Source organism: Canis lupus, chromosome 22 (assembly GCF_011100685.1).
Source record: "Canis lupus familiaris isolate Mischka breed German Shepherd chromosome 22, alternate assembly UU_Cfam_GSD_1.0, whole genome shotgun sequence".
Classification (NCBI taxonomy): domain Eukaryota; kingdom Metazoa; phylum Chordata; class Mammalia; order Carnivora; family Canidae; genus Canis; species Canis lupus.
Genome location: NC_049243.1, coordinates 3102789 through 3116090, shown reverse-complemented (window position 1 = coordinate 3116090; position 13302 = coordinate 3102789). Strand labels below are relative to the sequence as shown.

Below are 13302 nucleotides of genomic sequence, written 5' to 3'. Positions count from 1 at the left end.
GTGCAAAGGCATGGAAATATAAAACAATGATGTGTCTGGGGAATGATTAGCAGCTCTGTACTAACTCACTCAATGGCAGGATGAAATGACAGGAGTGGAGGTGAATACTAGATCCTGAAGGGGACTTATATGCCATGCTGATAAGTTTGGACTTCAGCTTGTGCACGATTTGGCCTTTCGCCATACACAGGTGTTAAATTGGAGTAAGGATAAAATTAGAGTTGATTTTTGAAAGTTTATGTGGTAGTAGTTTGTGAGGGGATGGACTGAGGAGGACATGGTGAGAAATAGACCTGTCAGTCTGTCACAATAGTTCTTAACCAACCAAGGGCGCAAATTAGAGTAACCTAAGGAGGTGGTTTTTTTTCCAAACTATACATGCCTAGCTAGACCCTACTACCATATACATAGTCAGAATCCTTGGAATGCTCTATTGTAGTGATTTAGTTGAGAAATGCTGAAGATCTGAACTGGGAACAAGAATAGATTTGATAAATATTTGATGAATTCATATTTAGAATATTATTTGTGAGGCATTATGGGACATGAAGAAGTACTAAGTAGTAGGACATAAGGATTTTACAGATTTGAGAATAATCAGGGAAAGTTAAAACCATAAAAATATATGAGTTTGCCTGAAGTAAAAGTATAGTAGCAAGAATGGCTGCCTAAGGGCTGAGCCCTAAAGAGTGTTAGCATTTAAGTGCTAGAGAGAAGTTAGGGAGAATGAGGGGGGGTGCCCAGAGAATGAAGCCAAAAAGACCGAGGGAGGGAATTTCCAGGAAAGTGCAGGTGTTTGAGTGTCACATGCTTCGAGGAAATCAAGTATCAGAACAAGTGAGAAAGATCTTTTGGTGTCAGCAGTTATTTGTGGCTTTAGTCATTGTGGCTTAAGTGGATTAGGAGACGTACAAGTTATCGAAGCTATCCTATTTGAAAGGTGAGAATGTATAAATATCAGTTGAGAGAGATATAATAGTTTGGTTTAATAATAAGGAAGATACCAAAATATCAGGGATATTTGTCATCTTTTTTCCTAAATGGAAACTTTCACCAAAAGAAGTTGAAAACTTAAAGACAAGTTCTTTTTTCAAACTGAGCAAATGACATCAGTTCTAACTTTTACTGAAGTCACAAAAAAGAAAAAGAAAATACTCACTGAACATGTTTGGTAAACAATATTTCAAGAATCTTTCAGCCATAAACATTCTATAGTTCTTTGCATCAATAAACAGTACCTACCGTAGCAATGTACTGCTACTCCAAAATTTGAACATTATAATTCACTCTACAACACACACACACAATTACAGAATTAAATAAATCTTAAGGGACTGACCCTATTTTATGCTTTAACAGTGATGACTTCTAAAATTATGCTTTCATCTGAAGACCTCTGTTAAAGTCACATGCTTCTTCATTTGAATTATGGTATATCCTACTGTCTTTATTTGAAAAACTTTAATATTTAGTTGTAGCAATCTTTTCTTAAAATTATCATTTTGATACTAGTTTATATGTTTTCTTCTTAAAATATTAATTTGGCCAATTAATGTTTTATTAAAGTAGTTTTATTAGTAAATAAATGTGTCAGTTCCTTAATTATGAACTTAGTGATTATGGAGCATGTTCTTTAAATAAAATGAAATTCCTTGTAAGCAACAGTAAATGAAGGGTTTTGTAAAGTCTTATTTCAGAGAACTTCTTAAAGATAATTAGGAAATAGTGAGATTGAAAGATTCATTTAACTTGTGAAATAGAAACATTTTGTTTATTTGTTTTCCTTCACTGCTTAATATTTCTTCCTGTCTTTTTTTTTCTCTAGGACCGTAATGAATACTATCCAACAATTAATGATGATCTTAAATTCAGCAAGTGATCAACCATCAGAAAATCTGATTTCCTATTTTAATGTAAGCCATAAGTGAAACATTGTTATTGTGTTATCTTCACAAAGAAATTTGAAAGTAAAGTTAAAATACTGAGATTTAAAAAAAAAATCTCCCAATGGACATGTCCTTGTCTATCATCTTACTTCTTGCTTTTTTGAACCCTCCAGATTAATCATGGATACTATTGTTTTATTTTGGTAGTGTTATTTTTAGATTTTTTTCTTGTTTGCTTTTTGCCTTGCTCATCATTTTTTCTTGCAACTTAGACCTCATTTCTGATTTCATTTTCTTTCTTCAGTTACATACTTTAATAATTCCTCTAGTGAGGATTAGTTTGGAGTAAACTTACAAGGTTTTTGTTTTGTGGGTTTTTTTGTCTTAAAGTATTACTCTTGTTTTTTGTAAGATAGATTAGCTGAATCTCAGTTCTAGATTCTTTCTCTTAGATATTTGTAGATAATATACAATTCTTGGTTCTCCTTGTTGCTATTTAAGAAATCTGTGAATCTAACTGTTGGTTTGTTTTGTATCTTTTCTCTCTGCTTTTAAGATCTTTTCTTTGAATGTGATATTAGGATTTAACATTTGTCACATCTCTACAGTCTTTCTTATATTCAGCCCATTTTTATTTACATTTCTTGCCTGGACTTGTGTGCATTGCAGTTTGCTACGTCTGTAGACCTGAGTGGTTGATATCTGAAGGGCCCCTGCTGTACAAAAAAGGGAGAGAGAAAAGATAATGAAAACTAGCATCTGTGTTACTTGCTTGCTTCTTCACTCCTTATTTAAATTCAAATGAGAGTTAGGACTCATGAAATCCTTATCCATGGAAATTGGATAAGGCCAGGAGAATTATTAAAATTTGGCTTATTCCAATAACTGTGTAGTTAACATTTTATTTGATATCATAACCTGCCTGTGGTTTTGTCATGTTCTGTTCTTCTTGTTTATATGCCCCCCAGGAATTAGCAAAGTAATTTCTGTCATCGTATTCATAATTGTGTTGGCTCAGAACTGATTTTGTTTGTCCAAATTGCATCAAGTTCCTTCTATTTATGTATTATCTGGAGCACAAGAATATTTCCCAAACATGGCTACTCAGTAACTTAGAACTTTTAGAAGGGAAAATGATAGAAGTTGTAAGAATGATAATCTCTCTCTTCTCTTCTCTCTCTCTCCCTTTTTGTTTTATTTTGTTTTGTTTTGATTTCAACTAAATTCTAGTTAACATACAGTGCAATATTGGTTTCAGGAGTAGAATTTAGTGACTCATCACTTACATCCGACACCCAGTGCTCTTCACAACAAGTGCCCTCTTTAATACCCTAAGAGTCTCTTATGGTTTATTTCCCACCACCCACCCCGCCCCTGCCCCCTCTCTCCCTACCCCTAACACTATCCCCATAATCTCTCTTCTCAAATAAACTTTGAATATTTCCTACAACATTTTGAGGATATAGGAGCTCTTTTTTATTTTGAAGTACTTTAGTTTGGCAGGAAATTCTGCCTCCAAGGCATTCTCTGGAGCTTAATGTAAAGTTTAACATTAAATGAAGTTTAACAGCTTAACTGAAGTTTCACGTAGACTGCAGATTGCTTTCTCTCAAGAGTGGGCATGTCTTGAAGATCAGTAAGTTTTTCTTTGAGTTTCCTTTTTTATTAGTTCAGGGTTTTGTTTTGTTTTTTTAAATAAATGCTGTCTTTATTTTTTGTAAGTAAAATCTTAGAAGCTCTAAACATTTAAATGGATGTTTTGGTAACAATGACCTTATGAAAGGGAGTGTTTTTTTGTTACTGTTTCTATGATACATGTGCTGTTTTCTTTTAGGTAGATAGGATTATTGATTTTATAGGATGTGAAATTTTTTAATGACAGTGTTCAGATTTCAAAGAAAATTATTCTTAGTTTTGCAAAGTTAATAGTATTTTGAAGGTATTTGATCTCTAAATATTATAAAAATAAAGTCAACCTTTGGTTGTAGCTGAAGAGAATCAGGTTTTTAATTTATTTAATAGATTATAGTATCAATTACAAGTATTTTAATATATCATAATATGCGTTTTAGTAATCTTGTGATATATTTTAGTTATTACCATATAGCCCCACCCCATATGATTCATGTATTGAAACTTCTTTTGTAAGCATTTCTTTATCATGTGTTTCTGAAGAGGTAGCTAAATGATTTAATAATTCTTAACTTTTTGAAAGCAGAGTTTGAAATTAAGAAATGCTACCAAACTCAAATCTTAGTTTTATCTTTATTATTTGTATTTTAGGATAATGTACATCCCAATATAACTCTTAATTGAAAATAATTTTTACTCGAGAATATGAGATTCTTTTTATTTTAGTAGTGGTATTATAATTGTTTCACTTTTAGGTTTTTTTTTGTTGTTGTTGTTGTTGAGTATAATTGACATACAACATTTTAGTAGTTCCTTTTTGTATTGTTGATGGTTTTTGTCACTGTGCAGAAATCTTCTTTATTTTGATGTAGTCCCAATTGTTTATTTTTGCTTTTGTTGCTTTTACTTTTGGTGTCAGATTCAGAATATCAGATCTTTAAGACTGATGTCAAGGAGCTTATCTCTTTTGTTTTTTTCTAGGAGTTTTATGGTTTCAGTGTCTTTAATCCACTTTGGGTCATGTTTTGTGTATTGTGTAAGATCGTGGTCAAGTTTTATTCTTTTTCATGTGGCTATCTACTTTATCCAGGGCTGTCTACTGAAAAGACTGTCCTTTCCCCATTGTATGTTCTTGCCTTTTTTGTCACAAATTTATTGACTATATACATGAGTTTATTTTTGGGTTCTCTGTTCTGTTCCACCAATCTTTGTGTCTGTTTTGTGCCAGTACCATACTGTTTCATTACTGTAGCTTTGTAATATAGTTTGAAATCAGGCCGTATGATGCCTCCAGCTTTGTCCTTTCTCAAGATTGCTTTGGCTATTGGGAATCTTTTGTTGCATACAAATTTTTGGATTGTTTGTTTTATTTCTGTGTAAAAGCCATTAGAATTTTGATAGGGATTGCATTGAATCTGTAGATTGCTTTGGGTAGTATGGACATTTTAACAATATTAATCCTTCCAATCCATGAGCATGGGATATCTTTGCATTTATTTCTGTCTTCTTCAGTTTCTTTCATCAATGTCTTATAGGTTTCCATGTATAGGTTTTTCACCTCCTTGCTTAAATTTATTCCTAGGTATTTTATTCTTTTAGATGCGATTATAAATGGGATTGCTTTCTTATTTTCTCTTTCTGTTAATTCATTATTTATGGATAGAAACTCACCTGATTTCTGTATATTGATTTTGTATCCTGCAACTTTACTGAATTTGTTTATTCTAACAGTTTTTTTGATGGAGTCTTTAGGGTTTTCTATGTATAATATCATGTGATAAGTTAGTAGACGTAGTTTTACTTCTTCCTTTCCAATTCGGATGCCTCTTAGTTTTCTTGCCAAATTGCTTTGGCTAGGACTTTTAATACTATGTTGAATAAAAGTGGGGAGAGTGGGCATCTTTGTCTTGTTTCTGATTTTAAAGGAAAACCTGTCAGCTTTTCACTGTTGAGTACAATGTTAGCTGTGGGCTTATCATATTTAGCCTTTATTATGTTGAAGTGTGCTCCCTCCTCTTCTATTTTTTGGAGGAGTTTGAGTTTTGGTATTAATTTTTTTAAATGTTTAGTAAATTCATCAGTGAAGCTGTCTGGATCTTGACTTTTGTTTTTTGGGATATTTTTGAGTATTCACTCAGTCTCCTTACTAGTCATCAATCCATTCATTTTTTCCATTTCTTCATGGTTCAGATTTGGTAGATAGTATGCTCCTAAGAATTTATCCTTTTTTTTTTAGGTTTTCCAGTTTGTTGGTGTATAGCTGTTCATAGTAGTCACTTACAATCCTTTGTATTTCCATGGTATCAGTTTGTAATGTCTATGAGGCTCTTTTTGGTGGGTGGAAGGGCTAACAAATCTGTTCTTTAAGTTAGCAGCAGAAAATTTAGATAAAAGGGATTTTTTTGTACTTTAATATTTTTTAGTCACTAACATCCTAAAATGGAATTCTTTATGTTCCTCTTATTTTCAGTAGTTGTTTTTACCTAGTTTTTGTGGAGGTGTTTCCACAGTATAATTGAAAGCGTAAAGTTATATCTTATAGGACAGAAAATGTTAATTCTGATTAAACGGTATCCTCAACATTGATTTATGTTTTTCCTCTTTAAAGAACTGCACAGTGAATCCAAAGGAAAGTATCCTGAAAAGAGTGAAGGATGTTGGATACATCTTTAAAGAGAAATTTGCTAAAGCTGTGGGACAGGGATGTATGGAAATTGGATCACAGGTAACTTGAGTTCAGTTTGATTACTGTCACTATTTTTTTTTTTTTTTTTTTTACTGTCACTATTTGATAAATAATTTAGAATGAAATATCTTTCCAAATTGTAAAAAAATATTATAATAGTATTTGTCCTATATTGGTAGATTCTGTATCTTGGCTGCCTGTGTATGCTGCTGTTTATGGAAAACTTTATTTTACAAAAAATGCCCCTTACACCATTACAGAAACCAAAAGTAAACATGTAGGCAGTTTTAGAAAAAAATGTAGAAATTTAAAAAATATCAGTACAAAAAAATTAAAATCTTTGATGCTATTAAATTTTTGGTATATATTCTTTGGCTTCTACATATATGAATATTTATGATGCATATACTTACATGAATGGGATCATATGCATGCTATTTCAGGGATACTATTGAATGAAATTAGTTTTATTATTACTGTTCTTATTTCACAAAGTCTAATACTAATATATTGGATAAAAGTATGGGCTCTGAATCAGAACCTTGGGTTTATATCTGGTTCTACCATTTATGAGCTTCATTTAACTTCTCTGAGATTCAATTTCTAAATTTGCTCTGCTTTGTTGTGTAGAATTAGGTAACATATAAAAACGTGTTGGAAAACTAATCTAGATACTTTATTTCAGTGTAGTGAAGTTATATTTTGATTTTGATAATATGTTTTAAATATTTTTAAGTCTTTTTTGGTTGTATATGAAATTTATGCTTATGATTTGAATGAAGGAATATGGTTTGTATGTATCTAAAATTTAGTTATTCTTTGAACTAATGAGAATTATTTATTTGATTAAAACTTTTTGCTGATAAGATCAGTTGGGTCTGATTTTTGCCTTTGCCAGTTTTATGGACAGGCTATTCTCAGTCTTGGGAGAGTTATCCTGAAAATACATGTCCTAGGCCACAAAGTATTACATTAGTATGTAAAATGGGTAAAATAGTACCAGATGTATAGCATATCCTCTGTGTGTGTGTGTGTGTGTGTGTGCGCGTGTGTATGTGTGTGTCTCTGCTGAATGATGTAGACCGAAGTGAAATTAAGGAAAACCAAGAACTGGACTTTCCTTCTTGATAATTTATTGGGAATGTTAACCACCATATTACATGGAAGTCTTGAGTTTTAGACAAGGTAGCTTTTGTGATCTCTTAGTGTTCATATTCCTAAGAAGTATCAGAAATGTATTTCAGGAGAAGCCTTCTTAAAAATTAATAATTATGGTTTTCTAAATTAGTGGAATCTAATTTTTTTCTTTTGTAGCGATACAAACTTGGAGTCCGATTGTATTATCGAGTAATGGAATCCATGCTTAAATCAGTAAGTTAAAAAGAACATAATAGAAAAAAAATTTAATGCTGACACAAAAAAGGCATCAGGTAAACTTTTTTTTTTTATCTGTTTTAGGAAGAAGAACGATTATCCATTCAAAATTTTAGGTAAATTCTTTAGTTTTAGTAAAATAGTTCCTTCTTTTTATAAAAGTAAATGTTTCAAAATCATTCTTTTCTTTTCCTTTAGCAAACTCCTGAATGACGACATCTTTCATATGTCTTTGTTGGCATGTGCTCTTGAGGTTGTAATGGCTACATATAGCAGTAAGTTAAATTTTAGTAAAAAAAACATTTTTGTTCAATTTAAAGTTAAAAAAATTTATCTAACGTGGAGTTTTTTGGGGAGGAGTGGAGTTGAGACAATATGTGTATGTTAGATCAGTATATACTGAAGAATGTAAGTGGTCACATAAATCATTTAAATGGGTTATTATCTGCATTATTTCAGGTAATCTTGGAAATAGTACTTCACTAGGCTCTTATTCTGGGCTATGCTGAGTCCAGGAAATGTGCCTATGGAAATCTCTTCCAAGAAAGGAGATTTAAATTTTCAAAGGAGTACTAACAAGTAGCATTTATCTGTATGGAAATGTATATCTGCTATAGATTCTATGGTCATGAAACCAAAGGTTAGAGCTAGAGTCCACCAGATATACAGAACAGAGGCCACTCATGGTGTTTTTTGAAAACATGATTTTAGACATGTATTGTTTGGCAAATGTTGCAAATATTAAGAATTTTGTTTGCACAAACAAAAGAAAATTTACCTAAGGATACCAATATATAATAAAAGAGATATATGGAAAGCTATGAATCCTCATTAATAACCAAAAAACGCACATTTTAAAAAGTTACCATTTTCTAAACAAATTAGCAAAATCTTAAAGAATCCTTCCCTTCCCACATCAGGGATTAATGAGACGTTAAAGTGGATATGCTAATGCATTGATCTTTAGATGTTAAACCTGTTCCTGATATAAATTTAGAGTATTTAAACTTTTGAAAATTTGATGTAAGCACGAGCCCTCTATTTAGGAAAAACATATGTGCAATATGCTCAAAATTTAGAAGACTATTTCTTATGAGTCTATGGAAAGAATTCTGCTCCTGGGGTGCCTGACTGGCTCAGTTAGTAGAGCACACAACTTTCCATCTCATGATCATGAGTTCAAGTCCATGGTGGGCATGGAGACTACTTAATATAAATTTAAAAAACAAAATTAAAGAAAAATCTGCTCTAAATAAAAATTTTTGTTTAGCTTTTCTGCTGTTTTAGCTTTAAAATTTTTGTTTGATAAAACCTTCCAACCTAAAAATACGTAATTCGAGGCTTAACATTTCATACCTAAGTTACATTTTTTCTTTCATTTTTAGGAAGTACATCTCAGAATCTTGATACTGGAACAGATTTGTCCTTCCCATGGATTCTGAATGTACTTAATTTAAAAGCCTTTGATTTTTACAAAGTGATTGAAAGTTTTATCAAAGCAGAAGCCAACTTGACCAGAGAAATGATAAAACATTTAGAACGATGTGAACATCGAATCATGGAATCACTTGCATGGCTCTCTGTAAGTAACTAAAATAACGATAAATAATAATTTATCTAAAATAAATTAAAATAATTAAAGATATGAATATGCAACAGATAACAGTTGTCTGTTAGTGAGAGGTATTTGTTAAAATTTACCTCAACAGCAAATATGCAATTTAATGAATATTGTAATTTCAGTGTATAGCCCAAGTGGAATATTAAATGGAGTTTTCTTTCATTTGGGCTCCCCAGACCATCTGATACAATGATTTATTTAGGAATAGCTTTACTTAAAACATGGTACTTTAAAACAAGAAAACAAGAATTCCTTAAAGTATTTGAGCTCTATATTTAAAATAGAGGTGTTGTGCTTGAAAATGTAAATGCTGTTGAATTCAAACAAAATGGTAAAAACTGAGATTATACTATTTAGATGATTTAACAAAGTATAATTTTCTGGTTCAATTTATTTGTATTTTTTTGTTCTATCATTAAAAGTAGTCTAAAATCTACACTATTGTTCAATTATAATTATTATTTATAGCATTATAAGAGCACAAATCATATTCTCTAGGTATTCTGTCTATAGCATATAAGCTATTGATAAGGCTTTTGTTCATAAAGATGGCATTTGCTGTGGAGTAATAGTAAAATACTTATTTGAAGTTCTGTCTTATGCTCTTTAAATCTGCATGGTTGGGTAATACTTTGTGACTCATAAGATTTGCAGATTAATATAGAGTTGGTTTCTTTTGAAACTGTGTTGCATGCTAAGCTTATAACTTTTCATGTAGAAGTGACAGTGAAAACATTTAGGATTTTAGTTACACTAGAATTCTAATGTGTACATGTAACCCTTAGTTTTAATTTTTTGATGTTTTAAAAACTTAATGACTAAAAGATAACTTATTTCTTAGTGTTTTCTTGCACTGCTGTATGGACAGAGTAGATAAAATAGGAGAGAAGAAAAGGAAGTCGACAGAAAGCCATTGCATTGCTATAATTGAATTTAGTAACTCTTATTATGCACAAGCTTCTACTTTATAAGAAAAGGAGTGGTTAGGAGAAATCTAGGGGATTTCTGGGGGATTAAATGACAAAAATGAATCAATAGATAAATAAATATAATAAATAAGAAGTACTTTTCAGAGGCTGATGTTCCCTCTCCTTCTAGAGATTGGATTTAAGACATAACTGTATCATATGAAAGTGACGATTTTCATTTCTTTTAGAGAATTGTTTTTTTTTTTTTTTTCCCTCAATACACATCTGCAGCATGGCTTGCATTGGGGTAGACATTGTGAAAATACAGAAAAGACATGGACTCTGAAAATTGTGGAGGAAATGGTAGAAATTTACTGTTTATAAATTGCCTGTGTTCGAGCCTGTTTAGTTCAATTAGTGGATTCTAGGATTCTAAATACTATCCCTTTATTTTTGAGAATTTTTGGATAAAAAATGTCATGCCCAAAGTCTGGAGAAGTGTATAATTTATTAATAAGATGTGGAAGTCATAAGCCTCTAAACTTAAATTCTAAATGTGGTTGGTATCTGTAGGGGATAAAATTATAGGTGATTTTTATGGTCATATATTTTTAATGTTTGAACTTTTAAAAAAGTTTTTTTACTTTTTTAATCATTAAAGGAATAGGGTAACTGTGAAGATGTCATACAATACAAATAGAATACTGTGAATTTTTCCTATGAGAATAATTGACATTTTATTTTTTTTAAGACTATTTATTTATTTATTCATGAGAGACACACAGAGAGAGTCTGAGACACAGGCAGATTTAATCCTCCAGGAGAAGCAGGCCCCATGTAGGAGCCTGATGTGGGACTCCATCCCAGGACTCCAGGGTCACGTCCTGGGCCGAAGGCAGTGCTAAACCACTGAGCTACCCAGGCATCCCAATAATTGACATTTTAGTGAAGGTACATACCATAGATATATTTGAGCTTTCATAGACTTTTTTTTTAAAAATCAAAGTGTGGCATATATACAGAAAAGTATGTATTACAAGTTTATAGTTTGATTAATTTTTCACAAATTGAACACACCCATGTTACCAGCACCCAGGTCAAGAATGAGAGTATTTTGATTCTGTATCACAATAAGAATTTTTCATTAATCTGTAGATTCAAACAGTATTGTTTACCTAGGGAAACATCAAGTGAGGTACTACTTACTTTTTCTTTACAATAATTTAATAAAAGAAAGAACATCATCATGTTTTTAATGGTTGCACGGGGAAGGTTTCCAGCATCTTTGCTTCACCATATTAAGAAATAATAAATCAAGAACAGAATAACTTAAAGGGAAAAGCACACCTTTCTTTGTTTTGACCCCAGAGAGATTAAAGGGCAATATATAAGTATAAACTGCTAAACTATATAATATATAAGTATAAAATGCTAAATATATAAGTATATTGGAAAACTTGGTGAAATCTTGTTCTGTCAGAAATTTAAGGGAATTTAAGGTGATTTAGAGCAAACTATACCTCAAGGTTAGATTAAATGACTTCCAGATGTTTAGTCCTCTTAAATCTGTTAAGCAGTTTATAATGGCAGCAGATAATGAAGTGAGATTTGGATATCTTATTTTTAGTATATTCAAAATTCTTCAGATTTTTCTCAATAAAATCTTTATAAACCAAGGTACACCAGGTACTTTATTTTTTAAACGGTCTCTTTCTGAGGATAGTGTGGACTCTCCTATTGATCTCCCCACATCTCTAACTGCCGTAAGACAATTTCTGTGGCAGGAACCGGAGAAGTCTTTTTGAAAATGCAAATCTCATCATGCTAACTCAAACATAAACCTTCTGTGAGGAACCTGTGCCTCTGGTAATGGTGGAGGAAGACTCTATCGTATGATTCCCCTCAACAAAGACAGCTATAGAACCTCTGCATAATTTGGAAAGCAACTGCCCGAAATCTCTGGACAGAGGAGTAGGACACACTCTTCCGGAGAGAGGAGAAGCTCTGAGCCTGGGCAGGAAGCTTTTAGCCTGGAGCAAGGTGCCCTAGGCGAGGACGTGTAATAGGATGGGGAGAGGGGGCCAGTGAGAAGGAAACTGCAGGCTTTCTGGCCAGCTGCTGAAGAGAGTGGACTGATCCTGCTTACCCACTTCTGTGTGTGAGACCTGAGTTACTGCAGTGTAGTGGATTAGCAGCAACCTAATGGAAGATCTGAACTGAGCCAGGAGTTGCTAGTTGCTGCCCAAATAAAAACAGTTCAGGTTCAGCAAAAATAATTGCCTGCTTAAAAACAATGCTTAGTTGAGGAAAAAAAATAACAGAATACAATGTTTATTTGAGGAAAACATAACAGAATCCAGAATATTTACAACTTAACATTTATGATGTCTAAGATACAATTCTAAAATTACCCGACATATGAAGAAGGTCAGAGGAATCAGGTTTTTAGAATGGGAACTTGAGGTCAACTAGTTGATGTCCCAAGGCTCTCTTTTGGGAGCTTTGTCTCCTCCTGCTTTCTTCTGTCAGCAGTTCAGAGTGTGGTCTTAGACTCCCTGGTGTCCCCACAACCATTTTAGGGAATCTGCAAGGTAAAAAGTATTTTTATATTGCTATTAAGATGTTACTTCTCAAAAAAAAATGTTACTTCTCTTTTTTACTCTGTTGACATTTATACTGATGATGTAAGTGTTAGCACCTTTGCAGGTATCAGAGCAGTAGCATCAAGCTGGCTAGTCGCCATTGTATTCTTCACCACCAAAAACTCCCCGTTAAAATAAAATATAGAACATATCAGTTCCATTTAAGAATGCCATTGATGAACCAGTAAGACGTATTAATTTTCTTGAATCTCCATTCTCAAGCACATGTCATTGAAAACAACTGACAATAAACATTGCAAGTGTTTATTGCAAATTTGCAAATTAGTAGCAAATTTTGAGTTTACAAGGGAAAATTAGAATTTGGTTAAGCTTATATGCACTGTAAGCATGACAGCTTCCCAGTACTTCAGACTACTGATGAGATCAGTGGTATATTAATAAATGTGACTTTTTGATACAGTCTAGAGATTTGTCTATGTTTGTAAGATCTCCATAATTTAGTGAATCAGTATTTCCAAAAGACCAATTCATCATGTTACAAAGTTATGTAAGAAATTTATTCAAAATTTAATGTAGACCCAAATAAAATTTA

General features: G+C 32.2%; 1 protein-coding gene and 1 long non-coding RNA gene across 2 annotated transcripts in view; one reads left to right on the top strand and one right to left on the bottom strand.

The window, feature by feature from the left end:
* Positions 1–13302, top strand: part of RB1 (RB transcriptional corepressor 1) — a 145641-nt gene that overhangs the window by 58136 nt on the left and 74203 nt on the right. Inside the window, exons 12-17 of the mRNA XM_038569496.1 lie at positions 1826–1913; positions 6127–6243; positions 7519–7575; positions 7663–7694; positions 7777–7853; positions 8964–9160. Of these exons, the coding sequence (XP_038425424.1) occupies positions 1826–1913; positions 6127–6243; positions 7519–7575; positions 7663–7694; positions 7777–7853; positions 8964–9160 (568 nt within the window). The remainder of the gene's footprint in view (positions 1–1825; positions 1914–6126; positions 6244–7518; positions 7576–7662; positions 7695–7776; positions 7854–8963; positions 9161–13302) is intronic.
* LOC119877401 overlaps positions 1–13302 on the bottom strand; it is a 72409-nt gene that overhangs the window by 57081 nt on the left and 2026 nt on the right. Inside the window, exon 2 of the long non-coding RNA XR_005376198.1 lies at positions 12519–12691. This is a non-coding gene — a long non-coding RNA (uncharacterized LOC119877401). The remainder of the gene's footprint in view (positions 1–12518; positions 12692–13302) is intronic.